The sequence below is a fragment of the Penicillium concentricum genome (genome assembly GCF_028827145.1).
Source record: "Penicillium concentricum strain IBT 3081 chromosome Unknown utg000002l_segment0_segment0, whole genome shotgun sequence".
Taxonomy (NCBI): Eukaryota; Fungi; Ascomycota; class Eurotiomycetes; order Eurotiales; family Aspergillaceae; genus Penicillium; species Penicillium concentricum.
In genome coordinates, this window is record NW_026622755.1 from 4,021,344 (window position 1) to 4,046,351 (window position 25,008).

Genomic DNA, 25,008 nt, shown 5'->3' on the forward strand with positions numbered 1-25,008 from the left:
CCCTAATTTTCTTGGTCTCACAATTGTAGTCAACTCTTGGCTCACGATCTAACAAGGTAAAATGAATAGATATAGTGAAAGTGTTTCTAATCTCGATAATAGTACTCTAAGTGGCCGTGGTGCGAGCGTGCGAAGGTATCGCTCCAAATCACAGAGACCATGCGATTTGTGTCGGTCTCGCAAAGTTCACTGCAATATCCCTGATCCATCCCAGCCATGTACACTTTGCGAGCGTACTAGGCGATCTTGCACATTTGTGGAAAAGCCGAATCGTAGGCCCACCAAGAAACAAGCTCAAGACTTCGGCACACTGTCGCAATCCCCTCGACCTGACGGGTTCTCGGGATCTATTGCCGGTGGCATAGTCCCCTGTACATCTATCGACACACAGACGCCGCCCTCCATTGTTCCACCATCTCAGGATGATATTCAATCTCAACGACTTCCAGGCACAGGTAGTGCAGCTCCACGCAAAAGCCTTGCTAATAGCTGGCTAATAGCTCGATGCAGATGATGGTTTTCTATCCGACATCCATGGTGTGCCCAACGAATCACTCCTCGACAGTTCCCTGATCGCAACTGGCTGGCCTCGTGATGACGGCGTTGACTGGCCCACGTTCAACAATGAAGATTTCCAGGATATGCTTGATCATTTTGGGCGAGAAAACGTCTCGGAACTCCTGCCTACTGACTCAACCGGCCGCCTTGGTCTCAATACTGCCGATCAGACTCCATCACCGTCACATTCTAGCCAACCTGAAGGCTTGGAAGAGTTGACCTTCGATCAAAAGCCCGACTTCTCCTGTCAACTTTTTGGGTTTTCGGGCGAGTCCGACCCGTTCCTTCTGCGAAATTATCCGTACGACGACTCAGGTGAAGTGAAGTTCTTCAGGCTGATTTATAGAATGGCATCCAATACAGCCGCTGGCCCCGAACCTGACCAACAGGGGACGAGCTTGGCCGGAGCCGTGCCTGTTTACTTTCTGCAAAACCATAGCCAAACAGTATCTCGGTCTTTGCAAGCTATCGAAAAGTGCATGTTCGAACAAGACAAATGCGATCCAAGAATCCAACTCGACAATCTCGTGAGTCCAGAGATGGGAGTCGGACTAGTGAAGCTGTAGCTACCATGTGCCCTCAGTAGCGGGTTCCCCTGCTAATGGTTCAAAGGTATTTTCGGCACATCTTTCATGCTCTCCCGGTCCTTTCTCGGTCCTTCGTTTTTCGAGATATCGAAGCCTTCGTGAAAAATGCCTCAGTTGGGCTTCTTGCCGCGATATACGCGCTTTCACTACAATTCACTGCATGGGATGACATTCTTTGCGTTGACAGTGGCTATACCAAACCATCCACGGACGACTTGTGGGGTATATCATATGCCTGTGTGCAGAGAGAGATGCACTTTCCACGCCTATCAACAATCCAGACTTCTCTTTTACTCCTCAACTTCGACCCTTTCGATCCAGCTTCCGCAGAGAATCCTTCGGCGTGGGCTTTGGCAAACTCGACGTTAGCTATTGCTCAGTCTTTGGGATTGAATATGAATCCTATAGGCTGGGATTTACCCATCTGGGAGATTCGCCTCCGGCGACGCCTGTGGTGGTGTGTTCTTGTCGAACACAGCTGGCGAGCCATCACCCATGGACGGCAGTCAATAATTTCCTACGATAGCTGGAATGTGACCCCTCTCACCTTGGCTGACTTTGAAGTCAACCTGGATCCTGGAGCTGGGCTTGGAGTGGATGAAGTTTGTCCGGATTACTTTATGCATCTTAGTTTACTCACAATCATCGCCAACGATTTGTGTCGGACCTTCTTGTGAGTTCAACTCCTTCCCCTTCTTCCCCTTTCTCGTCATTCTATGGCGTTCCATGGCCGTCTCTATCAGAGACATTCCCGAGTCTGCCTATCAAAGTCCACTAATCGGCAATATCAGCTCTCTCCGCTCTGTCTGTCAAAAACAACCTTTGGATAGCTTGATAGATCAAGCCCGAGTGTTTCGCCAGCAACTACATCAGTGGATCGGTGCCCTGCCAGAGTCACTCCAGATGCCAGCACCAGCGAGGACAAACTCAGAAACAGAGGAAGAACCAGTCGATACCCGCGGTAGCTTGCACATCTCATACTTCACAGTTCAAATCTTGCTTTTCCGTGCTCTTTTACGACCAATACTCGACGACAAAATAGGGCTAGACCACCTTCAAGCCTCGGTTGCAGCTATCCTAGACGCATCGCGAGGCTTGATTCGCGCTGTGACTCGTTTCATCTACAGCCTCGATGTCAGGCATCAATCAGCCTTCTGGCCGACTTATACGAGATCATGCTTCTCTTATCCTGGGCAATTCAGTTTCATGCTATGTTTCCAGCACAGAGAGCCGCATATGATGATTGATGACCAAAAGCTCTTGGGTGTTTGGAGACAAACATTGCGTACACGGGCTCCGTCTTGGCCATTTCTTCGTTTTGCGGCTATTCGAGTTGATGGCATCTATTGGAAAAACTTGGTCAATGTCGCAGCTGCTTCTCACACTGTTGATACCTCAACATGAGCCTTTTTGTAGATGAGGATCGCTAGTAAGAGCCACTGATGCGGGAAAACATAGGTTTTGGCCTTGAGAATGCAAGAAAATTATGTACTGTCCAAGTATGTCTGGATCCAAGTCAAATTTGCCCTAGGATGCGAGGAATTTCTTTCTGGGCCGTTAAAGGCGTCTATTTCTATACATTAAACCCACGCGGTCTCAACATCCCAAGACCCCTCACTCCTACTTCCCGCCAACTTGCTTTCTGTGCGATGCAAAAATTGACCAAAGCCTCGGGCACCCACGACGCCTCCATCGTCCCGGTCCCAAACTACCTGTCCACGAAGCACGGTGTAGCGCGGCCACTGATTTACCTTGTGTCCCTCGAATGGGGTGTAATCGACGTTATGATGAAGGATGTCGTTGGTGATAGTCATATCAAGACCACCCTCAGGGTACCAGATGACAAAGTCGGCATCACTGACCGAGGGGATAAGAGCGCCTTTCTTCGGGTACATGCCATACAATTTGGCGGGGTTGGTTGATGTCAGCTCCACGTATCTTTGTATCTTGAGTCGATCAGCCGAAAGGACCAATGGCATTCGAGTCTCGACACCAGAGAATCCGTTGGGAACTAAGTGGAACTGGCCATCGGGGTGTTCTGCTGTCACACTCGATCCCTTGCCAGAAGTCGAGTCGTTGAAATTGAACGGGGAGTGGTCCGACGAGAGAATGGTAAATGTTCCGTCCTCGAGACCGGCCCAAATAGCTTCATGGTCGGATTTGTTGCGCAGCGGTGGACTGCAAACACACTTTGCCCCCTCGAGCCCAGCCAGATCCACGTTTTCGTTGCTCAGGAACAGATATTGAGGGCATGTTTCGGCATAAATGGGAAGCCCGTTTGCCTGGGCTTGTCGAATGTTCTCGACGGCTCGAGGATTAGAGACATGTACGATTAAGATGGGTGTATCAATAAACTCAGAAAGACAGATTGCACGGTAGCTGGCCTCAATCTCAGCGGCTGCGGGGTGAGAAGCCGTATGGTACTTTGGTGCGTATAGTTTGCGCTCATGCAGTTTCTTGGTCATCCACGCAATCACAGAGTCATTCTCTGCATGCACCAGAGTTGTGACCTTGTGTAGACGGGATTGAAACAAGACATCCAAGAACTGCTCGTCGTTGAGCCGCAAAGCTTCGTAGGTCATGTATATCTTGACGGATGAGATTCCCAACTCTCGGAAGGCTGGGAATTCCGCAAGAGTCTTTGCGCATGGGTTGGAGATAATGAGATGGAATGAGTAGTCGCTGTAGCATTGGTCCTGGGCGCGTTCATGGGCGCTAGCTAGGGTTGCGAGAACACTATCTTCATGCTTCCGTTGAGGTGCAAAGGCTACAATGGTGGTTGTACCTCCCGCAATTGCGGCGCGGGTGCCTATGAGGTGTGTCAATTTAATGAACACATTAATGGCCGACCCAGGAGATTGGGAGACTAACCAGACTCAAAGTTGTCTGCAGTGGACCCGAGTCCAAAGAGAGGCGGTTCTTGAAGGTGAACATGGGCATCAATCCCTCCGGGCTTGAAAGAAGGTTAGCAGATGGTCGTGAGTTCACTCGTGAGGGGTAAAAAAAAAACCAACCGTAACCAGTGCTCCCTTCGCGTCAATTATATTTTTGGCCTTTGAGTCAGCCAACGTTCCTTGGGGGACAATTGAGTGAATCTTCTCATCTTTGACGCCAATGTCACATTGTATAACGTCTTCAATAGTGGCCAAAGTGCAGTTTAGGACAATGAGATCCAGGTCAAGATTCGATTGCTCAGCCATATTGAAGAATAGAACCGAAAGATGTGTTCAATGAAACTTGAATACATTTCGAAGTATCTAGTTGTTAAGAGGGGCACCGCCGTCGGCATCGTTATCGACTGAAAAGGCGGCGGCGAAATAAATACGCTAGTCCGGATTTGGCGATAGTCAAGCGCTTTGCATCCATGGATGGATCGATGCACCACGTGGCTGGAAATGCTATCTCCACAGTAGATAAGCTATCTCCAGTGACTATACAAAAAGAAGATAATGCCCAATGAACTCATTTCAAAAGGGTTCTCTTTTTATTATAGAGAGAAGTTGAGTCTGAATGTATATGCGGTATTGTGGTCCCACTTGAGACATGAGAGACATGAAAGATCATTCAAAAACTAGCCTCTAACGGTATGCATTGAAAAATCGGCCGCCAGCTGCTGCTTTCCTTGTCGTATTGGTTTCTTGAAAATCCCAGAAACAGTTGGTTTGGACCATGTGGAAACGGCGCGAGATCTTCCTCAGTGATCCACGCAGGTTGCCACTCATTCGGTCTGAAGATACCATACTCATGTACACGAGCCTCTTCAGGGATGAGTGCTGCTTGTGACCCGATTGTCTCATGCGTGGTTATGGGGGGTGGTAGATCGATAACATTCTTGACGAGAACTTTGTGAGAAATTGTCACTGTGGTTTCTTGCCTCAGGGCAAGGCTATAGCCCTCTTCCAGCTTCATCAACATTTCCAACAAGAGAGCCACGGGAGCGCATTTGAAAAACCCTTGTATCGGAGGCGCTAGTCGCAATAGATCCAAAGCCCTTCTCCGCAAGATTGGGTCACGACATCTCAACACGGTCATGGCGAGAGGGACACCCACACTCATCTCGAAGGTGAATGGCGGTTGAACACCATTTGGACCTGCTGAGGCATCGAGAATCAACTTAGATTGCTCGACGATAGTCACAAAATCTGCAAAATGGTCGTCAAAAACGGTTTCCTGTTGCCTTAAGCATCCTGTCACATGAATCAAAGCAGCAGCATGATATGTGAGCAGCATAGGCTCTGGGTACATGGGGACAGTGGGTACGGAGCTGTTGTTTTGGCAAATGGTGGTGTATGCCAGATGCCATTCAGCGAGACGTGCTTGGAGCGCTTCTTTTCTCGCGACCATTTCTGGGCTTACAGCGGAATCTGCACCAACTGCCTTGAGGTGTAATTTCGCCTCGTGCTCAAAGAGGATAACTTCCGCAGCTAGGGCGGACATAATGGTTCTTGCCGAATCAGCGGACGGGAAGCCAGCGCCCATGTCTGTTTCTACAAAGGCGAAAAGTTCAATAGGAAACTGAGTCCCTGTAATAGTCAGAGAACTCGTGCCCAGTCGTAGGAATAAGGGAGCAATGCTGCGCTCCAGCAGAACGGCTTTACTGGTAGATACTCCTCCATGGCCAACTTGGGCACGGAGGTCAAGTATCAAGCTAATACCCTGTCGGTAGAGCTCCAATGCCTTCTCCATACGTCCTTGGATCGTCTCCACGCAAATAAATAGTGCGCAGCTGATGAGTGCAACGTACGGGTCTGCGCTGCCTCGTTGGATCTGCGAAGAAACGCCAGAGATTGATCGTGAGTACCATGTCAATGCTTCCTCCTGGGCATGATTAAGCAAATGTGCCTTATGTCGGCGATCCTTCAAAAAATGAAAGTCCACGCACTGCTTCGGATTTTCGTACAGTGCGCTAATTGCAATTATTGCATCCCACACAGCGGGCTGACTGCGGCAGATCTGCGGAACAACCCCGGTCCAAAAGTCTACATTCATTCCACCTGCCAGATGTTGGGACACATGCTCGAAGTAGTATGCAAATGCGCGACGTTCTCGTCGCGCTGCATTTTGAGACAATGACAGTCCGTGGCCGGGTGCGGAGGGAGCCCGGGGAGATGTCCCACTACCCTCGTATTCACATCTCCGTCCTGTGCTAGAGCAGCGAAGGCAACTTGGCTTCTCCTCACCACATTTGACTCTTCGGATTCTGGTCGGCAGTCAGAGTTTATGAACTCTGAAAATGGCAACAGAGACTTACTTGCAGGTTTTGCACCCGGTTCGAGATTTGACAGCCCCTATACGGCGGCTCATCCCTGAAGCAGATGGGCTCATGAAGACATAGAAGCTTCAATCATACCTCCAAGGCTATAGTTGGATGTGGTTACTAAGTACCCCATCCACGTTGTGGTCCAGCAGAGCTTTGACCGCCCTCATAAAGCGGGTGGGGCTTAACTGGACTTCATGGAATCTCATCGAGGTTGCCTAGGTGGGCTCTTAGGCATATCTAAGACTTGCATATACGCGGTAAAGAAATTTATTGCTTAGTGTCTATTTGAGCAAAGAAGCTTGGTAATCCTGGGAGTCATGGGGGTCAGCAGGATCTTGTACCCCTGTCTTTACTTACGCAGATAAAACCAGACAATATGGCCACCTCGGCAGGTCTACAATTACCCCATGAGACCACCATCGGATATTGGTATTATATCCTTCTCAACTACCGACCGTGAAGTCAGGAAAGGCCCGAATTTGTCGGCCGTTGTGCTTACAAAGAACAACCTGGACATAACTAGCCCTGGAGCCTGGCAAATTTCCCGGCGGGTAGGCAACAGTGCTGAGGCCGCTTAGGAAGATCCCAGGGACTAGCCAAAGTTCACATAGCTGCATTCCGGATCTTTGGGGGCTGAAAGAAAAGTAGATAAATAGGATTTCTACACGGCGTCTGAACCAATTTCGTTGGTAATATTCACACGATTTATCCGGAAAGCTCATATCTATAAGCTCCCTTCACGATGCCGATCACCAGCGATATCACCCTTAATGTCTCCAAGTTCCAGCCAGAGAACGTCACAGAGTCAACAAAGAAAGCTGCCGCTCTTCTGGAAAACATCACCACCACTGGGCCTCGATGGTGGGAAGTAGATATCGAAAAATATCGTGAGATGAGGGAGCTTGGTCAGACGTCGCTGCCCAGGCCCGTTTATCTACCCGCGGCTCTTGATGGCACTATTCCTTCGCGCCATGCTGGCCGTGAGATCTCCATCCGTATCTACAAGCCAGATAATGGCCAGCCCAGCAAAGGCATCTTCCTGCACTTTCATGGCGGCGGTTTCGTGCTAGCAACGCACAAACAGTGAGATTCTTTCCTCGACCCTTCTACCCCGGCCTGCGTAAATATTAATATCTTGGACAGCTCCGATAGCACCCTCCGGGAATACGCCAACAAGTGCCAGCTAACGGCCATTTCAGTCGGGTACCGCCTAGCCCCGGAACACCCCTACCCGGCTGCCATGCACGATGCCATCGATGCCGCTGAGTACATGGTGGACCATGCGGCAGAGGTGTACAATGCTCCCCTCCGCTTTATCGGCGGGGAATCAGCAGGAGCCTGTCTCGCGGCTCAGTCAGCCCTGCAGTTGATGCGGTCACGGCCGTCTTACAAACTGTCGGGTCTCGTTCTTCCTTATGGCTTGTTTGATCTATCCCTCGGTCTTCCCATGATAGCGGCTTCCACCAAGCCCCTCATGATAAATTTGGAAATCATGGAGCGGTTCAACAGCGCATATGTGCCGGGCATGAGCACTGTCGAGCTCAAACTTCCTTGCGTGTCCCCGCTATATGAGGACCTCCCGGCACTGGTTGCGGCCTCTTCTGTTGGATCATTACCACCCGCTCTCTTCTTTTGCGGGACGGAGGATCCGTTGCTTGATGACACGATCCTGATGAGCTCTAAGTGGAGCATTGCCGGTGGCGAGGCCATCGTCAAGATCTACCCTGGTGCCACTCATGGGTTTACTGCGTTTCCTGGTCTGCCTGTAGCAGATGAGGCACATGCGGTGACACTGGAGTTCATACAGGAGAAATTGATCGACTCGGCGTGATCAACGAAAATTCTAGATGTTGACCAATCAGGCAACTGCCCAGTAGCAGTTAAATAGTGAAACCCTCGGTCCTATTTGCCTAATTAGTAGTTACCTAAAGCCAATATACCTCCTGTTCCCTTGGTATAACGATATAGGTGGGTTGAAGCTGAGAAGCAACAGTGTTCAAGACTGGAGACAATATAAGGGAGACTATGGTAAGGGGGTGGCACTGGTTTGCCCCGAGGTCAAAATTATGTATATCCCTGATCTACACCGGTTAAGAAATCCGATGCACCCAATGGTGCCGATTTCTGAAGGTCAAAAATTATGTCGCAGATCTGTTTGAGAATTTCATACTCCAGCGTACTGCGTTGCATCTAGGTTTTTTTTTTCAGAAGTCATAGATTGAATATGCGTAAATCGTCGCTCGGGATACAAAAAGCCAAACACCCAATCAGCCGACAAGCAGGGTATATTGGCAGGACATGAAAGTTCAAATGGAAGGAAATGATCAAAGAGTTTATTCTGACTGAGAAGTACCTGACGAGTCCGATTCCGAATCGGAGTCTTCATCAAGGACTATTCGTCGCATGACACTCTTGTCAAATAAGTCCAAGGCGAAACGTCGAGCTGGGAGTCTGTAATGATGACTCTCCAGGATGCATAGGGTCTTGCGGAAGAGATGAGTTTGATGGAATCGTTCGGGTTGTTTGGATTTTAGGCTGTGGTTGAGAATTGTGAGCAAATGCGAGAAGTCGCAGAATGAAAACTGGGAGCCTTACATGTGAAGATCAGAAGCCGCTCGTTTGGAGAGCACGGTGTTGCCCATATCAACGATCAACTTCAAGATCCGTTGATTGCCGGGATCAGGGTCCGTGGTGGCTTCCTTGAGTTTCTCCTTAGGTGTTCGCTTCAATCTATGATCAAAGCCAGGGAAGGAGATCTAGATGGATGAGCATAATGAGACGAAAGCGAAGGGACAGAAGAAACTCACCAAGAACAATTTTCGGAAATCGGTTGGAAGACAGAGTCCCAGTGAGTCTCCCTTTTGGTCAACACCGGAATCCCAGCCCAATCCCCGCAGCACTTGGAGTCCGTGTCGACTACGAGAAATCAAGCCCAAAACGAAGAAAGCAGTGCCTCGCATAGTGAGAACTCCTGCACTGGTTGCTATTTGCACGATCCGTTTGATGATCTCAGCATCTAGGAATGGTGCACCAAGCTCCATTGAGCCAACATTACCGACAGCCCAGAGACATCCTTTGGCCTTGAGAAGCATTTCGTTGTCTTCTTCATCCAGCCTGAAATCACGAATTGTCCAAGCAAATTCATTAAAATGGCCCGATTGTTCCAGCAACTTACACCCCTCGGCAGTTCGTGCAAGTTCTCGGTAGAAATGTGGTGGTACTAACCCAATATCCTGGAGGTCCACCAGATCCTCGGGGATAAGGCTGTTACGTCGCGGTTGCTCGACGTAGGCTCGGGAAAGAGCAGCTTCAACAAGACCAACATAGCTATCGTTGCGACCAAGGAACCAGTCATCCATCTCTTGGGTGATGTAATCAAGGCCATCCAGATAGTGATATCCAACGGAAGTCGACAGGAACCGGAGAAGTAGCGGTGCACCAATTTCACCCAAATGATCGAGGGAAGGTCGACATTTGACCACGAACTCGAGGTAATCCCGTTGATTGCACGCCTCTTCAAGTATTTTCACGGCAACCTGGCAGACCGTAACCTCGGGATCGTACAATTGGGTGACAAGAAGTTTAACCACCCATTCTGCATTGCCAATCGCCACGTGAGGCGAAAGTGCTAGATCACCAACGGCATATTTGCGCAGGAGTCTAGTTGCAAAGATCCGGATTTCTTTGGAACCAATTGTCAGGGCCTTGGAAAGCATGACCCGGAGATGACTTTGGCGGCTGTAATCCATGTTTCCTAACAAAGTCTGAATGAGATCATTCCGATCTCGCAGCTCAATGATGTGGTAAAACATGTTGAGCATATGCCATCGTTCCATCATGAGCAGCCCGTTGACATCGCCACTCAATGATCCTAGCATCGCAAAGTAGCCTCCGCTTAGAGTAGTAGCCATCTGCTCTTTGGAGAAAAGTGGGGACGCAGATGTTAGCCCACTCATTCGGTCCAGCTGGGCCAGACATTCTGCGACCTGACGAAGGAATTTATTCTCGGCCAGATACTTGGTGCCCTCGGGGGTCATAACGAGAGTCCGCATGAGAACACAGCCGGTTCGAACATATCGTTGATTTGCCTTTGTGTTTGAAACAATAGAGAAGCGATACTTGAAAGGCCGGTAAAACCCAATGAGACGCTTCATGAACTTGGAGCCTTTGATTGCCTCGTCCATTCTTTTTGGGTTTGTGAGAGGACCCTCCACTAGACGGTGAATAATATCCCATTTCCATTTATTGAAGTTGACGGTGTTCAGAACATGAGTCTCCAGGATGGCATTGCGGAACTGGGTCTCGTCCATGGAAGGGCTCATCTTGTCTTTTCCTTGCTCAACGGGAAGCAGAGAAGCCGATAAATCGGTCTCCATGTTGTATCGGCCCTGTCCACTGGGATATCCACCAGAGCGTGCCAATGTCCGATTAATACTATCGATTTGGAAGATAGTTGCGGTTGAAAGGTCGTGATTTTCTGTTTCAAAGTCGATTGCGGGTGGGAGTAGGTGTGGAAGCACTTGAAGTTTTGCGCTGACGGCTTGGGGTAAGGAGTGATGGGCAAGCTTGAGAACCTCCGTCAATAGCAGAGTTGCTTTACGTCTGAGAGAGAGATCCGCTTCGTCCTCAATGACGTCGGAGAGAACCTGCACTTGGTCAGCTCTTGCAGTAAGCCAGGCCTAGAAAAAAAGAATGCATACCTTTGGGAGCCCTGCCTCGACCAATCCGGCCAATATGAGGGTAGAGAAATGAGCCGTCAGATCGAATCTGTTGCTATTAGTGTCGCTGAAAGCGCGGCTGGCTCTCGTTTCGACATCAGAGCGAAGATTCGAGACTCTGCCATAAGTTGTGAGTCGTCTGCCTGCAAGGAAAGATGACGACCAGGAGGGAGGCTTTATTCGCAGAGCGTCGAATAAAAGCTCCATAATGAGGTCTCGAGCTATAGGATCATTGTAATGAAGAGAATCAAGGAGAGAACGCAACGGTTGTGAGTCATGTCTTGCAAGAATGACCAGCCCGGGCCAAGTCTTTAGCATCGCAGAAATTGCCCGCGCTGCAGACTTTAATCGCCCATTGCGTAGTGTATCGGATAGTGAATCCGTGAAAGGCGTAAGAACAGCTTCAAGTTCAGATCCTTGGAGAAACTTTCGACTACGGGGGGTGTCCACAACATGTAAGAAACTTGATATCAGAGACTCCGAAGCTCCGAACGTCCCTTCTGCGAGCGCGTCATGCAGAGCAGCAAATCCACCGGCAGAAGCAACCAGCTCTGGATCTTTGACTAACATCTCAGCCAGGGTCATGATTGAAATGTTCCGAAGACGATCTTCATGATGTTCGGCAACAGCAACGATGGTCCGCGCAACGGCGCGTGATATCTCTCGGACACCGTCTTTGACATCCAGGAAGCCTCTCACAAACTTCAATGCCTGTTCCCTTTCAATGCTTGCCTTGGTTTCTTTAACCAGGGACAAGATCACGAGCTCATCGGTATGGAGTGTTCGAATGATTTGTAGGGATTTACGATCAGCGATGGCATAGCGTGTTAGTCGATAACCCGCAGCTACCACCTCTTTACTGTCACTCAAAAGCATGACCTGAACTCGTAGGCCAAAAACAGGCCATGCGAGGTCATACTTCAATGTGGGGTGCCGTTTAAACAATTCAACCAAGCTGTTGGCGCGCTCGACATAGAAATCAGGAGACATGTCCTCTATCTCCAACGCCTGCAGCGTTTCCGAGAGGACGTAGGTTGGCGACTCCACGTCACCGTCACCACCTTCTTCCCCATCACCGTTGACCGATCCGATGGCATCGTTGTTTCGAGATGGCGAGCGCATGGGACTAGCTCGGAAAAGGCTGGAAAGGCGGCTGCTGCGTGGGGGAGTCGAGGCCGGCGCCTGCGCACGTAATATTTCTTCTTCCAGCTCATGCTGCAATTCGACCAGCTTGCGATTCGACGAGCTCAATTCAGATTCCACCTTGAGACGCTGCTCTTTGGTTTGCTTTGGTGGTTTTGATAGCAGCGCCTCCAGCATATTCTCGGTTCCACTCTTGATCTTCAGTTCCTTCGCGATCCTGTCTCGAAGGAAAGCCTGTCGCTCCTCGGTTGTGTGACAATATTCCTCGCCGATCGATTTGCTGGCACGTCTGTTGTATTGGCCGTCCGGTCGGGGCGTGACACTGCGTGAAGTCGAGCTTTTGAGCTCCGTACTAAAGCTACCTTGTCCACCAATGGAGGGTGCCAACGAGGGAGCTAATGAGGGCACCAATGAGCCTCCTCGTCCGCCCATGTTACTGCTCCCTCCAGACTCGGACCGCCTGTTCCTCCCCATTCTTGAGATACCATCCTGCCAGCTCCCATCGGCGGAGCCATCCTGACTGAGCGAGGAGCGTCCATCACCCAGTGCACGATGCTGCGTCGACGCGGAGTATGCTGAGTTGTGCCCGGAAGCCATAGAGCTCCATCTAGCCTTGCTGGCTTCGCTATCATCTATCGCAGGTCTTCTGATTATCTGATGGCTGCATTGAGGTCGCTTGTATTAGCGGGAGGGTCGAGCGGAGCGGAGCAAGGGCAGTATGGGGAAGCGTAAGGGAGGGGCGCAGTCACAGGGTCGCTTGATGATCAAAGGGAGATAGTGGCCATGTCCACCTGTCAGAATAGGGTGATCAAATGTTAACCTGAACAATAGTAATCGTCAAACTGCTGTCCCACGAGATACTCGATTCAACCACCTGGGCAGTTCTCCAAGGTTGGAGAAACAAACCGCTGACTAAGAAGTCTTATCGCTCCACCCTAGAGCTTTGCCACACCATGCCATGTGAAGAGCAATGTATTTCTACTAAAGGGGTCTTTTTCTATTTAATATAATTATTCAAGTGTCTTTTAATTTACCATGGAATCTCAATAGCATATAATCTGATAAAAACTACTTAATATCTCGCACATTCTTCCCAGTTTTGCTTATAGTACTAATAAAATGCACTCACAGGAATATCTTATACCGTTATCAGTTCATTCGTTATTGGAGGTAGTCTTCTCCAGGATGGTCTTCATCATCTCATTGCCAAGCGTGGCAGCTTCAGGGAAACGCGGTGCAAAGTACTCCGCAATCCGCTCAAACCGGTGACGGTAGGACTCAAAGTCACCGAAAGAAACGCAGTCGGACCATGCCTGGTGAAAGCGTCGTGTTAGCATGAACTGGCGAATCTAATATGATTTGGAGCGGCGCTGGAATATTGTCCAAACATACCCTTGCAGCAAATGTGAATTCCAAATCATCCGAACGGAAAGTGCTGTCATCGATTGCGGTATCCAATGCCTCCTCAAGGAGATCGTCATTGCGGAACAAGTATTCGGTCACACCCAACCAGAGACGGAAAAGCTGCAGGATATTAATATAACCGCAATCTGACAATCTGACAATAACATCACCATGACTGGATACATACCGGCGTGGAACAGATCATATGATCATAAGGGACAATGCCGAGTTTCGACCAGCAGTCAACAATAGCAAGCAGACTGAGATGGCTGTTTGGCGGCGCCTTTTCACGCGGCCGGTTGGACAGAGAGAACCGATCCAGTACCTCGTCCTTCAACAAGAGATCTTGTCCTTCGGAGCCAGGTCTGAAAACTGACGCACCTGCAGCCTTCACCCGGCGCTTGAGCTCCTCCCTTTGTCCTCCAATCATCAATTTGTACAAGTCAGTGACCGACTCGGCGTACTGGCGAATCTGCTGCTTTGCTGCTGGGTTGAGGATGGCAAGCCCAGCATAGACATGCCATTTGTTCGAGTAGATGCGCAAGGTGATGTTGATCTTGACATTCTCGATGCCGCCCACCCACCGGCCATGCTCCCAAGGGAACTGATTGTTGGCCTGCCAGGCGGTTCCCATGCTCAGGAAAGCAGCATGGGTGACAGCCTGGGTATCGGCGGTGATGCGGTCGTGCATCTCGCCGGTGAGATAGACATGTTTGGAGCCGAAGGAGGAGAGAATGCTCTCAACGAATTTGAGACTTTCGTCCGAGGCTCTGTGTTGGATGAGAACCTAGGTCACTGCGTTACTAATGCATGTCCGATATAGTATAGGATCCAGGGTTGAGGTCGACCATACCAGAGGTTGGCCTTGCGTATTCACTTTGGGGCCGTGTAGCGAATGGCAAGATACAATCTCTACATCGGGGGGCAGGTGTTTTTCGAATGCGGCGAGCTCCGGAGCCTTGCAGGACGTTTGACCACCGACGATGGCACCGACCTTAGTTGCTTGAATCCGGGTCAGAATGTACTTGGGTTAGGAGCAGACTAGCGGCTGTTCGACACATACATAATCCGTACTGCGCCACGACCTTGTCGATGACTCCAGCCTCTACACTGTACAGAATGTAATCGCTAATTCTTGAGACGAGATGTCCATTGGGAAATATGGTGACTCCTTTCTATATATACAATGAGCTTCTTGAGCTATTTGGGTGGCATAATCCCAGCCGGGGGACGTACTTGAGAAGCGAACTCTTGTTTTAAAGATTCAAAATTCTCAGGTCTATCACATGCGTTTATCCTTGATATCAAAATGCGAAGTTAGTTATGTCAGGTCTAAAGGGTTAGTTAAGATGAGGCCCGATGCGAATCTGTAAAATCTTTTCACTTGTTAGTATGTTTCCAAAACAGTGATGTGAAGGTGTGAATCGTGAGATTGAACAGGATCAGACAAAAAAATTAAGGTAGCGTGGGTGTAACATCACCGACAGCCAGCTGGTTAGCCATCAACCAGAATGGTGTAACAGCGCCAACCAAACCGTACTCGAGCCAAATGCACTCATGTCATCATTCGAGGGGATGGGCAGAGAAATAAAGACGGGATAGATAGCTTACCATTTGAAGCGTATTGGGCCTGTGTTGTCGAAGAATGGGGGGACGGCCAGTTACCTCCATCCTGCATCGCTTAGGCGTTGGGCATACATTTTGCCCATATCGCCCATACCAATGATGCCAATCGCGGCATCTTCCTTGGTGCGACCCATCGCGACAAGCGCGTCTGTAACTTCTGGGAAATAAGGTGTAGCCCTTAGAGCCAGTGACACTGATAACCACTAGATGTTATTTGACACTGTTTAAAGTCCAAACTCGAGGACTGCTCAATCCTGGGAAGATCAATTGTAATGTTGGAAGGAATTAGGTTGGGCGAACGAAAAATTTAAATACTGCACGGAGCTAAGAAGTTCACCGCCTATCGGGCCGACTATAATCCGGGTATAAATCTACGACAATTCAAGCCTGAGGCAGCCAACTCGCTTGATATTGTGAGCCAATCATATTGCGTGATTCTTCCTAGGGCACACACCCACTTTTTTCTTCAACCTCCAGGTGGGATCGGGATCCGACTTTTTCTTCCTTTCTGTATTCCATCCACACTAACCACCAACAACAGTCGCAATGGCCCCCAAGTCCAAGGCTCCCGCTGCCGCTAAGGAGAACGTCTCCCTCGGCCCCCTCGCCGGTGATGGTATGTTTGAACAAGATTCCAGTTGAAGATGTTGAGGAACATGCGATCTGACTATTTACACAGGCAAGCTCGTCTTCGGCGTTGCCCGCATCTTCGCCTCCTTCAACGATACCTTCGTTCACGTTACCGATCTTTCGTGAGTCGCCCTCCACCCACAATTCTCTCGCATTCGAACCAGCCAATTGGGATTGGAATCGATCGCAGTTGAGACGTAACAAAGGATAATGTTGGCTGACAAGTGATTACAGCGGTCGCGAAACCATCTGCCGTGTCACCGGTGGTATGAAGGTCAAGGCTGATCGTGACGAGTCCTCCCCCTACGCCGCCATGTTGGCTGCTCAGGACGTCGCTGTCCGCTGCAAGGAGCTCGGCATCAACGCCCTCCACATCAAGATCCGTGCCACTGGTGGTAACGGCACCAAGACCCCCGGTCCCGGTGCCCAGTCTGCTCTCCGTGCCCTTGCCCGCTCCGGCATGCGCATCGGTCGCATTGAGGACGTCACCCCCACTCCCTCCGACTCTACCCGTCGCAAGGGTGGTCGCCGTGGTCGTCGTCTCTGAGCGAACGTGGCTTGGTCTTTCCCTTCCTCTTGCAAGTCGTTGCATGTCTGGATTGGAGGCTATTTGCGGGCTTCTCCTGCATCTGTGGATGGAATAAACGCGAGGAACGGCATTTATCGCCTGGTCTTCAATTTTTTTCATACGCTGAAAATCAACTCTCTGGTTCTGCTGTTGGATTAGGTAGTGCTAAATCAACAACTTGACCTATATACTCTGGATTATTGTAAGCTCCTGACGAGCTAAATTGTAAAATGATAGTACATAGTCACAACTTTGTAGATTGATTCTTGCGAGCGCAAGCGGGAGCTCCGCTGGGAAGATATGGAAGAAGCATGGTATGGCGGTTTGGAATATTTATTGTGATATACATGTGTTGATTCTGTATCTTCTTCCCCTTCGACACTTTGCACCTACTATAAAGTGTAACAACCAGGCACGCTTTGAACTCTCAATCCACCCTCTTGAGATTATTATTCTTACCTCTTATTAAGAATCTTCTTCTTCTACTCCCCTCGCCCTGCCTCATACCCTCTCTTTTCTATATCCTTTTTGCCCTCTTGGGAGTTTTATCTACATATATCTATATACTCCTCTTGATTCACTTATTCCCTTGGTTGTAAAGCTGCCTGAGGCTTTCAATCATTCTCTCACTTTTTTTTCTGAGAATTCGATAGATATAAGACAAGCGAAGTAGCATGGGGTAGTTCTATGACGTTCTATAAGACATCGAGAAAATTAAAGTCAGGCTCAGTTGCTACCCCAAAAAACTCGCCTCCCGATAAAAGAGATAAAAGATAGAACGGTGCTTGTCCGATAGCTCAGAGCAAACTACGCAATCGCTTCAACTTTTCAACCCTCAAAGCTCCAACTTGTGCACAATCTCCCAAGCTCAAACCCCTCCAATTCGCATAAACCGGGCACAATGGCCACCCACCAGCCAACCCCGACAATCCTCCTCCCGAACCTTCCCCCGAAAACCCTCGTTGGCATTGACCTCATAACCTTCACATCAACCCCCAACTTCCACGGAATCCGCGACCTTTCCCCAGGATGGCACTTCCTTTACACCGGCGCAACGGAGACCCTCTCTCTACGCAGTGGCGCATGGTTCTATATCGGTGACATCAGCACCGCAGGGAAAGGGAGCAACGACACAGCGCTCGTCGAGCAAGGCCGAAACAAAAATAAACCCCAAAACACCCCGGGGCCAGAGATCTACATATGGAAATGGAGCGCAGATACAGAGTCCCTAGTAGCGCTGGGCAGTGAGAGCGACTCCGCTCGCCAGGAGAACATGCGTTACAAGGCGAATATGGGTTCTGTGTGGCAGAGTGGAGGGCTATTCAAGTATCGCAGCCGGATTGCGCCTTCAATGCTTGTCAAGCCCGCGACCGAATCAGAAAATGGCGAAAAGGACAAGGAAGACCAAGACCAACCCGAACCCCAAATCGAAGCTCGTATCCAGACCGAAGACGATGCGCAAACCGAAGATAGTGGCCGGAGAGATTGGTCTAGACTAACCGACCGGATCTCACCGAACCTTCTTTCGCGCGTTATTGGAAATCCGGAGGTTGATATCGACGGTCATCCACGATGGGTGTTGTCGTCTGCTTCAACAGCCATCCGTGACGCAGATCATATCCCCGGCGTTGACTCACCAGCTGAAGGGTCACACGAGCCGGAAATAAGCGAGGAAGCGGAACGCGAATTCGGCTTCATCCCGATCGATTTGAAGCGGACATGGAGAGAAGGCGCTGTCGGGCGCGAACGGACTGAAGCTGCTCAGGATCGGTCTTGGGCTCTGGGAGACTTGATTGATCGGTATGCTGGGGAGGCTTCTGGTGGGAACCAGTTGCTTGGCGAATTACAATTTACGTTCCTCATGGTATTGACTATGATGAACTACTCGTGTCTGCAGCAGTGGAAGCGGCTTCTTGAGCTTATTCTTACGTCCCGGGGAGCAATCGTGGATAGGGAGGATTTTATGAGTGAGGTTCTTCAAATACTGTCGGTGCAGCTGCAGCGATGCGACGATGTTGACGGTGGACTGTTTGAGATTGATGGTGATGAAGGTGGGGCTTTCTTGCGTGACCTACTCATGAAGCTGCGTCAGTCAGTTGATGACATTACTGGCGATACCGAGTCCAAAGTTAAACTGGAGCTTGACAAGCTTGAAGAGTGGGTGAAGGAAGAATATGACTGGGAGTTGCGTCGTGGGGCTGTCGTTCGCCACGGTATGCTCCAATTGGAGGACGGTGAGCAGGTCGAAATGGACTGGCACGGGAATGATGAAGAAGATGAGACTGGAGAGTATGCCCCGGTGATTGTTGAGTGAGATGCGAGATTAGGACATCGAATTTAGTTCTATTGCTACGCACTCATGAAACATGTAAAGTAATTGACGATTTCTTTTTGATATCCGTCTCAGGTGCATTTACTGGCGTCTTGTTACCTACAGATCGATCAATAGTCAAATGACAGAAACTGAATAAAATGGCCGGTATTTTCTATGAATGGTCTAAAATCTATGTACAGTCCAACCCTAGCATCAAAGATACCGACCACGATGCTAAGCTTCAAAAACACGCCCGAGAGGCGTCAGCCAAACTGCTGGCGAATCTAAATCTAAAATCGTCTATGGGTGTTGTTTCCATCTATTGTCCCTCGTTCTCAATGGTGTAAGCCCACTCGTGCTCGACCTTGCCGAACATAATGGCCTCGAGCCACGACTTGATCTGCGCGGCATATCCAGCAGGCTCGCCGTTCACACCCAAGGTGCTGATATCAGTGTCCTCGTTGCGGATCATGGCAACAGGGGTAATGAAGTACTGAAAGAATGTGATGTTAGCATATAAACTCCGACAAAGAAACAGACAATCCTCGAACTTACGGCAGTGCCAGAAACAAAGGACTCGACAATGCGACCCTCCTTGGAAGCCTTTTCAATCTCATCAATGGTCAAAGTGCGCTCCACGGCCTCGAGAGGCGCAAGGTTGCCGACAAAGTTCTCCGACAAACGCTCGCGCACGAGCTCAAGAACACTGCGACGGGTGACACCGGGCAGAATGAGCTGGTTGTCAAGAGGAGCAGTAACAAGCTCCAGCTTGCCTTGGGTGTTGTGCCAGACAATGAAGAAGTTACTGGCGCCAGCCTCGGTGACCTGGCGGTCCTCTCCGAACAACCACAGGATCTGGTCGAAGCCCAGAGCCTGGGCCTTGCCGTGGGACTGCAGGGAAGGACCGTAGTTCGCGCCGAGCTTGGCATAGCCGAAGCCGCCGGGCCAGGCACGGATGCTATCGGGGTTGGAAGCATAGAGTCTAAGGCCCTTGCGGGGCTCGGCGCTGGGATCCTTTGGCATTTTGGTGAAATCGGGCCAGGGAACGGCAATAATGAAGAGGAGGGCTTCCTTAGGCACTTGAACGCCCAGGTGGGGACCGTTTCCGATGACGGTGGGACGAATGTAGAGGAAAGAACCGGGGTTGGGGAGCCAGCCTATAGATACTTGTCAGTGAAGAGCTCGATTTTGTATATTGTAGGCAAGTAATGCCTGCGGTAGGGATATTGGAACATACGAGGACCGTCGATCTGTAGCAGCTTGGCGACAAGCTTCTTCACCTCGTCGTACTTGAATCCAGGCAGAGAGGACCGCTGCGAGCTGGAGTTCAGACGCTCGCCGTTGCAATCGGGGCGGAACAGGCGCAGCTTGCCGTCGTATCCGCGGTACACCTTCATTCCCTCGAAACATTCTGTGGCATAGTGTAGGACCGAGGCTGTGGGGGGGATGCTGAGGTTCTGGTAGGGCTTGACCTCGGGGGTCTCCCAGCCCTTGGCTACGGTCCATTTCACGGTGACCATGTGGTCAGTGCAGTGGGAGTGGCTCAGCTCCTCTGGGGAGCCGGGCAGAGGCACATCACGCAGGTTGGTTGTGCGGGTGATATTGAACTTGGAGCCATCCAGCTCAGCAACGTTAGGAGCGACGGAACCCATGTTGTGGTATCAAGGATCTTTCCGTAGGTATGGGGGAAGGAGAGAATCTATGAGTCACTCGGTCAATCGATGATCTTAAAGGGGGAAACAAGGAGGACTTACCTTTTTATTTAAAGTATGTATTCACAGAGAATTCCAATTCCAAAAAGCGGTTTGCTTCGGGGAATGCCCCTCTTAACCATCTTCCCGAAAAAAAAAATTCAACGCCGAACGACCCCCGGGGCAGTCGCCTCTCTCCGTTCGCCACCGGAAAGATTTAATGCATGCACACCGCTGTATAACAAACACATTGAAAAGAGTTCTCTCTGCTCCCAACTAAATTTTAGTTGAACTTGCCTCTACTATAAGCATTCTATGAGGGGTCAAATATTGGCTATCTCAGGCCCACTTTTAGCATCTCCGAGGCTAGCCGCGTTGAGATCGATATAATTCACTTACAATATAGTAGCATTCCAGAATTTCGCTCTCAACAAGAATTCATAAGATCTCGGTGATTTGTGTGACTGCAGTGTGGAAAAGTCTTGGCTTTTTAGCCTACTGCACAATCCTTGCCTCACATCAGGCTTCGCTTTAGGTAATATGCTCCTCAAGGGGCATATTACCTTAGATTACCTTCTATACATGATATAATCAAAACGGAAATATCTTTGTACATCTAAACCAAAATTGTAATTAGTAGTTGACATTTCCGGCATCGCATGAAAACAACCATCTTGAAATTCGACCATCACAATAAAGGGGCACTAGTTAATTGTGGTATACAGCTTCATGTTGAGTGACATATGATATCCCATACCACATTGATTGAAAATTATCATCACTCATTGACCAACGGGCAAGTGGCAAGTTCACCGAATCCAGGCCTTCCAAAGTCCGGGAGAAGCTCCGCCCTAAAGGCTTATGTTCTAACTTTGGTTGGGCCGGAAAATATATCCGTGCTACCACTCGTATTCAACGAAATCAACGGCAAACGCTCATGATCATGCACCTCCCGTGGTCAGAAATGATATATGGAGTCGCCTAGGGGTCGTCTACAGTTATATGCTGGCAACTTTATAGATAAATATTTCGGATGGTGCTGCTCCCCTCATCTTCTAAAGCAAGTGGGCACTATGACCGTCGATTATCGGTATCCGGCACTGGCGCATTCTTGTATCGCTATGAAGGCAGAAGTCATTGAGGTGGAGGGTCACAAGGCATATTCGGACGGTCGTGTTGAGAAGCTGGAAGATCCTGGCATAGAGCCAACACTGATCGCTGAGGCTAAAGGTGTATAGAACCGAACCAAGCCTCTGTAGGGTTACAATCCTCTGCGGAGTGCTGTCTTGGATATGGTCAATTGGTGTTTATAGTGCGAGTACACCGCAATTTATAGACATCCAGGCTCTTAGCGCGGTATAAAGAAACGTCCACGGGTGTTGTGAGTACTTGATCCTCACTTTATGTGTTTTAATGTAGAAGGCTTTGATTTAGTATGTTACTCGACTTGGGAATTGAAAGACAACCCTTTTGTTATATCAAAGAGCTCACAGAGTGACATTTCCATTGACCAAGTATACGACCGGGTCAAAAGGCATCTAAATAAGATCAAATGCAAATCGCTAGCATGCTTCTTTATTTTATATTGTATCGCTTGAATATACTAACGACAGTGTTGAAGTTGGTAACGAGGTCTTCCTTTCCTGCACGTGCAGGCGTCCTAGTCGATTAGTGTTCTTAACAGATAGTACCGCCAAATGGAAAGATATAAAAGGGGGAAAGGCCACAGATCGGTTCCTACTGCCGAATAAAGAAAAAGAAGGGATGAAAGCCAGATGCCAATCTGCTGAAAGCTTTTGGAGCAGAGGAGGTGGGAATGTAAATTGAGTAGTGTAGGAAGGCAGATGAGGTGACATGATCGACGTAGATCTCTCCCTTCGTTCTATTATATGGAGGCGTCTCTAGCCCGTAAAACGGTAGATCGATGCCCACGGACCCTAACAAAAATATCATATGTATATATTTGTCATGGACCTTGATAAGGGCGAGACTGCTGTCAGAGCAATAGGTCGGCATTTATCACCACGAGGACTACATATACAATATAAGATCATAGGCATGGTTTACCAATTTCGAGGAAGGTGTTGCCTTGATATGTGATAGCTCTCAAGTCAATAGTGCAGACTAGATGCTAACATGTGCGTATGCCGTGAGGATCGCTTAGTATCAGACGGTTGGATACAGAACCGACCAGGTCAAAACCAAGGCCTGCAAAGCCCAAGCGTCACAACCTCACGTATGTGATCAGTCGCGAATTCGGAGTGAATTCGGAGTGATTGTATCTGGCTGATCTTGGGGGAAAAGAAAGAAAAAGAATAAAATGTACAAAGTACGTAGAATGGCAGGTGTCAGAAAACCAACCCCGTGGAGATATGCATGAAGTACCTAGCTTGGGAGGGAAACCCTGGAAAAAATTGGGTTCCAAGAAAGATTAACCTGCAATGCATTAACGGGCCGTGGTTCTCTGAAAGTAAAAAAAAAAAAAAGGTTAAAAAAAGTTAAAAAGAATTATAATTTATACTATCCATATATTGTAGAAGTACATCCTATACAGAGTAAATCCCGAATATCAAATACAAATATAGTGGGAAAAGCGGGGCCAAGATGGGCGACCGCTAACGGTGAACACATCCGACCAACCAAAGAGATCTGGCTGTTTTATCCGAATCGACGTTGAATGAAATCAACCCTTAGACATCGACATACTCCGTACTATATTGTGCTATTGGTATATCGAGGGGCGCAGATCTACCCAAATCTAGATCAACACATGCAAATTTGAAAGGAGTCTAGTCCAGAATATTTTAAATTCTATAAGCATACCAGCAAGACTATAGGATAACCGCGTTTTTCTTGTCCTCGCGCTAAGTCTGTTTTTGGTAGGAGTCTACTAATAGCCAGGCGAGGGGGCTTTCATCACACATGCAGGTGATTGGCAGCCCATGTTACATTGCAGGAAATTTACCCCATACACCATGTACTGTACTTTGGCTACAGGTATTTCTGGAGGATTCCTGGGAGGTCCTAAGACACGGGAAAAAAAAAGAGAGGGGCCTTCAGCCGCATAATGGATCTCACTGGCTCCTGATCCCGGCATCTGAACATGGCTGGCTACATGGCTGGAACTCGTGTGGGGGCGAAGTACATATATGTTGTGTTATACTTTGAACAGCCTTAAACGATAGGATCTAAAGGAATGGAGCCGATCATCCGGCGTTATGTCCTTGAATTTCAGTATAACGGGCGCGTAAGCGGCACTACGCGACGCTAGCATGTATAGTGCCAAGACTCAAGAGCCTTAAAAAAGTTTGCTTCCATTTTTGTTACTATTATCTCTCTCTCTCTTTTTTTTCTTTCTGAGAGAAACACTCTTCTCCGCGGAACTATGACTAGACTAGTTGGCACGGCTCGGGAATCTGCGTGAATAGCGTCGGATGAATATACTTATTGGGATATATGGCGGAAAAATTATTCCACAGCATCTCGGTATATATATAGTGTATATACAAGATATAATGTACCCTACGAAGTACAATATAGTATTATAGATATTCCTTAAAATGTTACTAGTGCCCAGGTATCTCTATATGGATGACATCTCCCCAAGTGCTAGAATATATATTGTACAAATTAGGCTTGATATTCACAGTAACTGACATAATGCCAAGAAATAAAAAGATTTTCTCTAATGGTTCCGATTGGCTGTTGTTTTAACCGCCAATGAAAACCCGTGGAAGATGGTTATGTGGATGTCTCAAGTAAATCGTGCCCAAGGGGGGGGTGGGTTTGGGAGAGAGGAAGAGAGGACGAATCACAAGGATTGGATCCGAGAAAGCATAGAAAATTATCATTCAGACTAAAAATTGAGTTGATCGGTAGATCCCGGTGGAGGTTCAATGGCTTCCAATTCCCTGCAAACCCCGATTCGATCCACAGCGGAAAAGACTTTGGGACGGGAAAAGGTTCCAAGATTATACGTGGATCTTAAGTACAACATACAATGTACTCCGTACATAACCTGGAAGTCCCGGTATTACAGTATGTAGCAGGTGTCCCAACAACCAGTGTACTGGAGATTCTGGCCTTGGTTCGAACCCTGTTATATGGATCATTTTTCCAGGTCCAGATTAAAACTCGCTAGGCAGATTCCATGGGAAGATTGGGTTATTAAACCTATATTCTCCACTTGTCAGAATACAATATTGAAATGGGTTATAATCTGTCCAATTCATGGAAAAGTGTGGCGAACGTGGAGGGTCGTGGAGTCCGGGATATGTGATTGACATATGAGTTTCCTAAGGCAACGATCAAGATAATGATCTTCCCCCCAAACTTGGCAGTTTGAAGCATGTCATTGCCGAGATAATTAGAAGGGAAGTAAAACTAAATAATAGTTAGAGAACAAGCTTCAAAGAATTTTCAGTGAGAAAGTAAAGCCGACAAAGTATCCAAATATAAATTAGCGGGTAAGTTCTTTTTTTGGTATTGATACATCCCTTCAGCGTGTTT

The 25,008-nt window shown here is 48.8% G+C and overlaps 9 protein-coding genes across 9 annotated transcripts; 4 read left to right on the forward strand and 5 right to left on the reverse strand.

Annotated features, from left to right (window-relative positions):
- Positions 1 to 103: 103 nt before the first annotated feature.
- N7517_005156 (transcriptional regulator family TF) lies at positions 104 to 2,549 on the forward strand (the record flags this gene model as incomplete). Its single annotated transcript, XM_056722886.1, has 4 exons — positions 104 to 455; positions 511 to 1,120; positions 1,171 to 1,818; positions 1,937 to 2,549. Coding segments are annotated over 4 exons (2,223 nt in total), but the record flags the coding sequence as incomplete, so codon positions are not given.
- A 176-nt stretch (positions 2,550 to 2,725) lies between these two features.
- Positions 2,726 to 4,345, reverse strand: N7517_005157 (Hydantoinase/dihydropyrimidinase; the record flags this gene model as incomplete). The annotated part of the gene is made up of 3 exons (XM_056722887.1): positions 2,726 to 3,954; positions 4,017 to 4,098; positions 4,160 to 4,345. 3 exons carry the CDS (start codon positions 4,343 to 4,345, stop codon positions 2,726 to 2,728), a joined length of 1,497 nt encoding a protein of 498 aa, XP_056579137.1.
- A 364-nt stretch (positions 4,346 to 4,709) lies between these two features.
- On the reverse strand, positions 4,710 to 6,449 carry N7517_005158 (Zn(II)2Cys6 transcription factor; the record flags this gene model as incomplete). Its single annotated transcript, XM_056722888.1, has 2 exons — positions 4,710 to 6,345; positions 6,397 to 6,449. The coding sequence occupies 2 exons, from the start codon at positions 6,447 to 6,449 to the stop codon at positions 4,710 to 4,712; spliced, it is 1,689 nt and encodes a 562-aa protein (XP_056579138.1).
- Positions 6,450 to 7,147: 698 nt separating this feature from the next.
- N7517_005159 (alpha/beta hydrolase) lies at positions 7,148 to 8,236 on the forward strand (the record flags this gene model as incomplete). Its single annotated transcript, XM_056722889.1, has 2 exons — positions 7,148 to 7,488; positions 7,549 to 8,236. 2 exons carry the CDS (start codon positions 7,148 to 7,150, stop codon positions 8,234 to 8,236), a joined length of 1,029 nt encoding a protein of 342 aa, XP_056579139.1.
- A 502-nt stretch (positions 8,237 to 8,738) lies between these two features.
- On the reverse strand, positions 8,739 to 12,863 carry N7517_005160 (putative cytosolic regulator Pianissimo; the record flags this gene model as incomplete). Its single annotated transcript, XM_056722890.1, has 4 exons — positions 8,739 to 8,940; positions 9,001 to 9,161; positions 9,213 to 11,051; positions 11,106 to 12,863. The coding sequence occupies 4 exons, from the start codon at positions 12,861 to 12,863 to the stop codon at positions 8,739 to 8,741; spliced, it is 3,960 nt and encodes a 1,319-aa protein (XP_056579140.1).
- A 557-nt stretch (positions 12,864 to 13,420) lies between these two features.
- Positions 13,421 to 15,430, reverse strand: N7517_005161 (prephenate dehydrogenase (NADP(+)); the record flags this gene model as incomplete). The annotated part of the gene is made up of 7 exons (XM_056722891.1): positions 13,421 to 13,579; positions 13,659 to 13,790; positions 13,858 to 14,457; positions 14,524 to 14,672; positions 14,734 to 14,845; positions 14,907 to 14,967; positions 15,336 to 15,430. The coding sequence occupies 7 exons, from the start codon at positions 15,428 to 15,430 to the stop codon at positions 13,421 to 13,423; spliced, it is 1,308 nt and encodes a 435-aa protein (XP_056579141.1).
- A 353-nt stretch (positions 15,431 to 15,783) lies between these two features.
- Positions 15,784 to 16,473, forward strand: N7517_005162 (40S ribosomal protein uS11; the record flags this gene model as incomplete). Its single annotated transcript, XM_056722892.1, has 3 exons — positions 15,784 to 15,912; positions 15,976 to 16,048; positions 16,161 to 16,473. The coding sequence occupies exons 1-3, from the start codon at positions 15,843 to 15,845 to the stop codon at positions 16,471 to 16,473; spliced, it is 456 nt and encodes a 151-aa protein (XP_056579142.1). The 5' UTR covers positions 15,784 to 15,842.
- Positions 16,474 to 17,395: 922 nt separating this feature from the next.
- Positions 17,396 to 18,808, forward strand: N7517_005163 (AAR2 splicing factor family protein; the record flags this gene model as incomplete). Its single annotated transcript, XM_056722893.1, has 1 exon — positions 17,396 to 18,808. The coding sequence occupies one exon, from the start codon at positions 17,396 to 17,398 to the stop codon at positions 18,806 to 18,808; it is 1,413 nt and encodes a 470-aa protein (XP_056579143.1).
- A 319-nt stretch (positions 18,809 to 19,127) lies between these two features.
- Positions 19,128 to 20,460, reverse strand: N7517_005164 (branched-chain amino acid aminotransferase, cytosolic; the record flags this gene model as incomplete). Its single annotated transcript, XM_056722894.1, has 3 exons — positions 19,128 to 19,301; positions 19,364 to 19,965; positions 20,046 to 20,460. The coding sequence occupies 3 exons, from the start codon at positions 20,458 to 20,460 to the stop codon at positions 19,128 to 19,130; spliced, it is 1,191 nt and encodes a 396-aa protein (XP_056579144.1).
- Between the last annotated feature and the right edge of the window lie 4,548 nt (positions 20,461 to 25,008).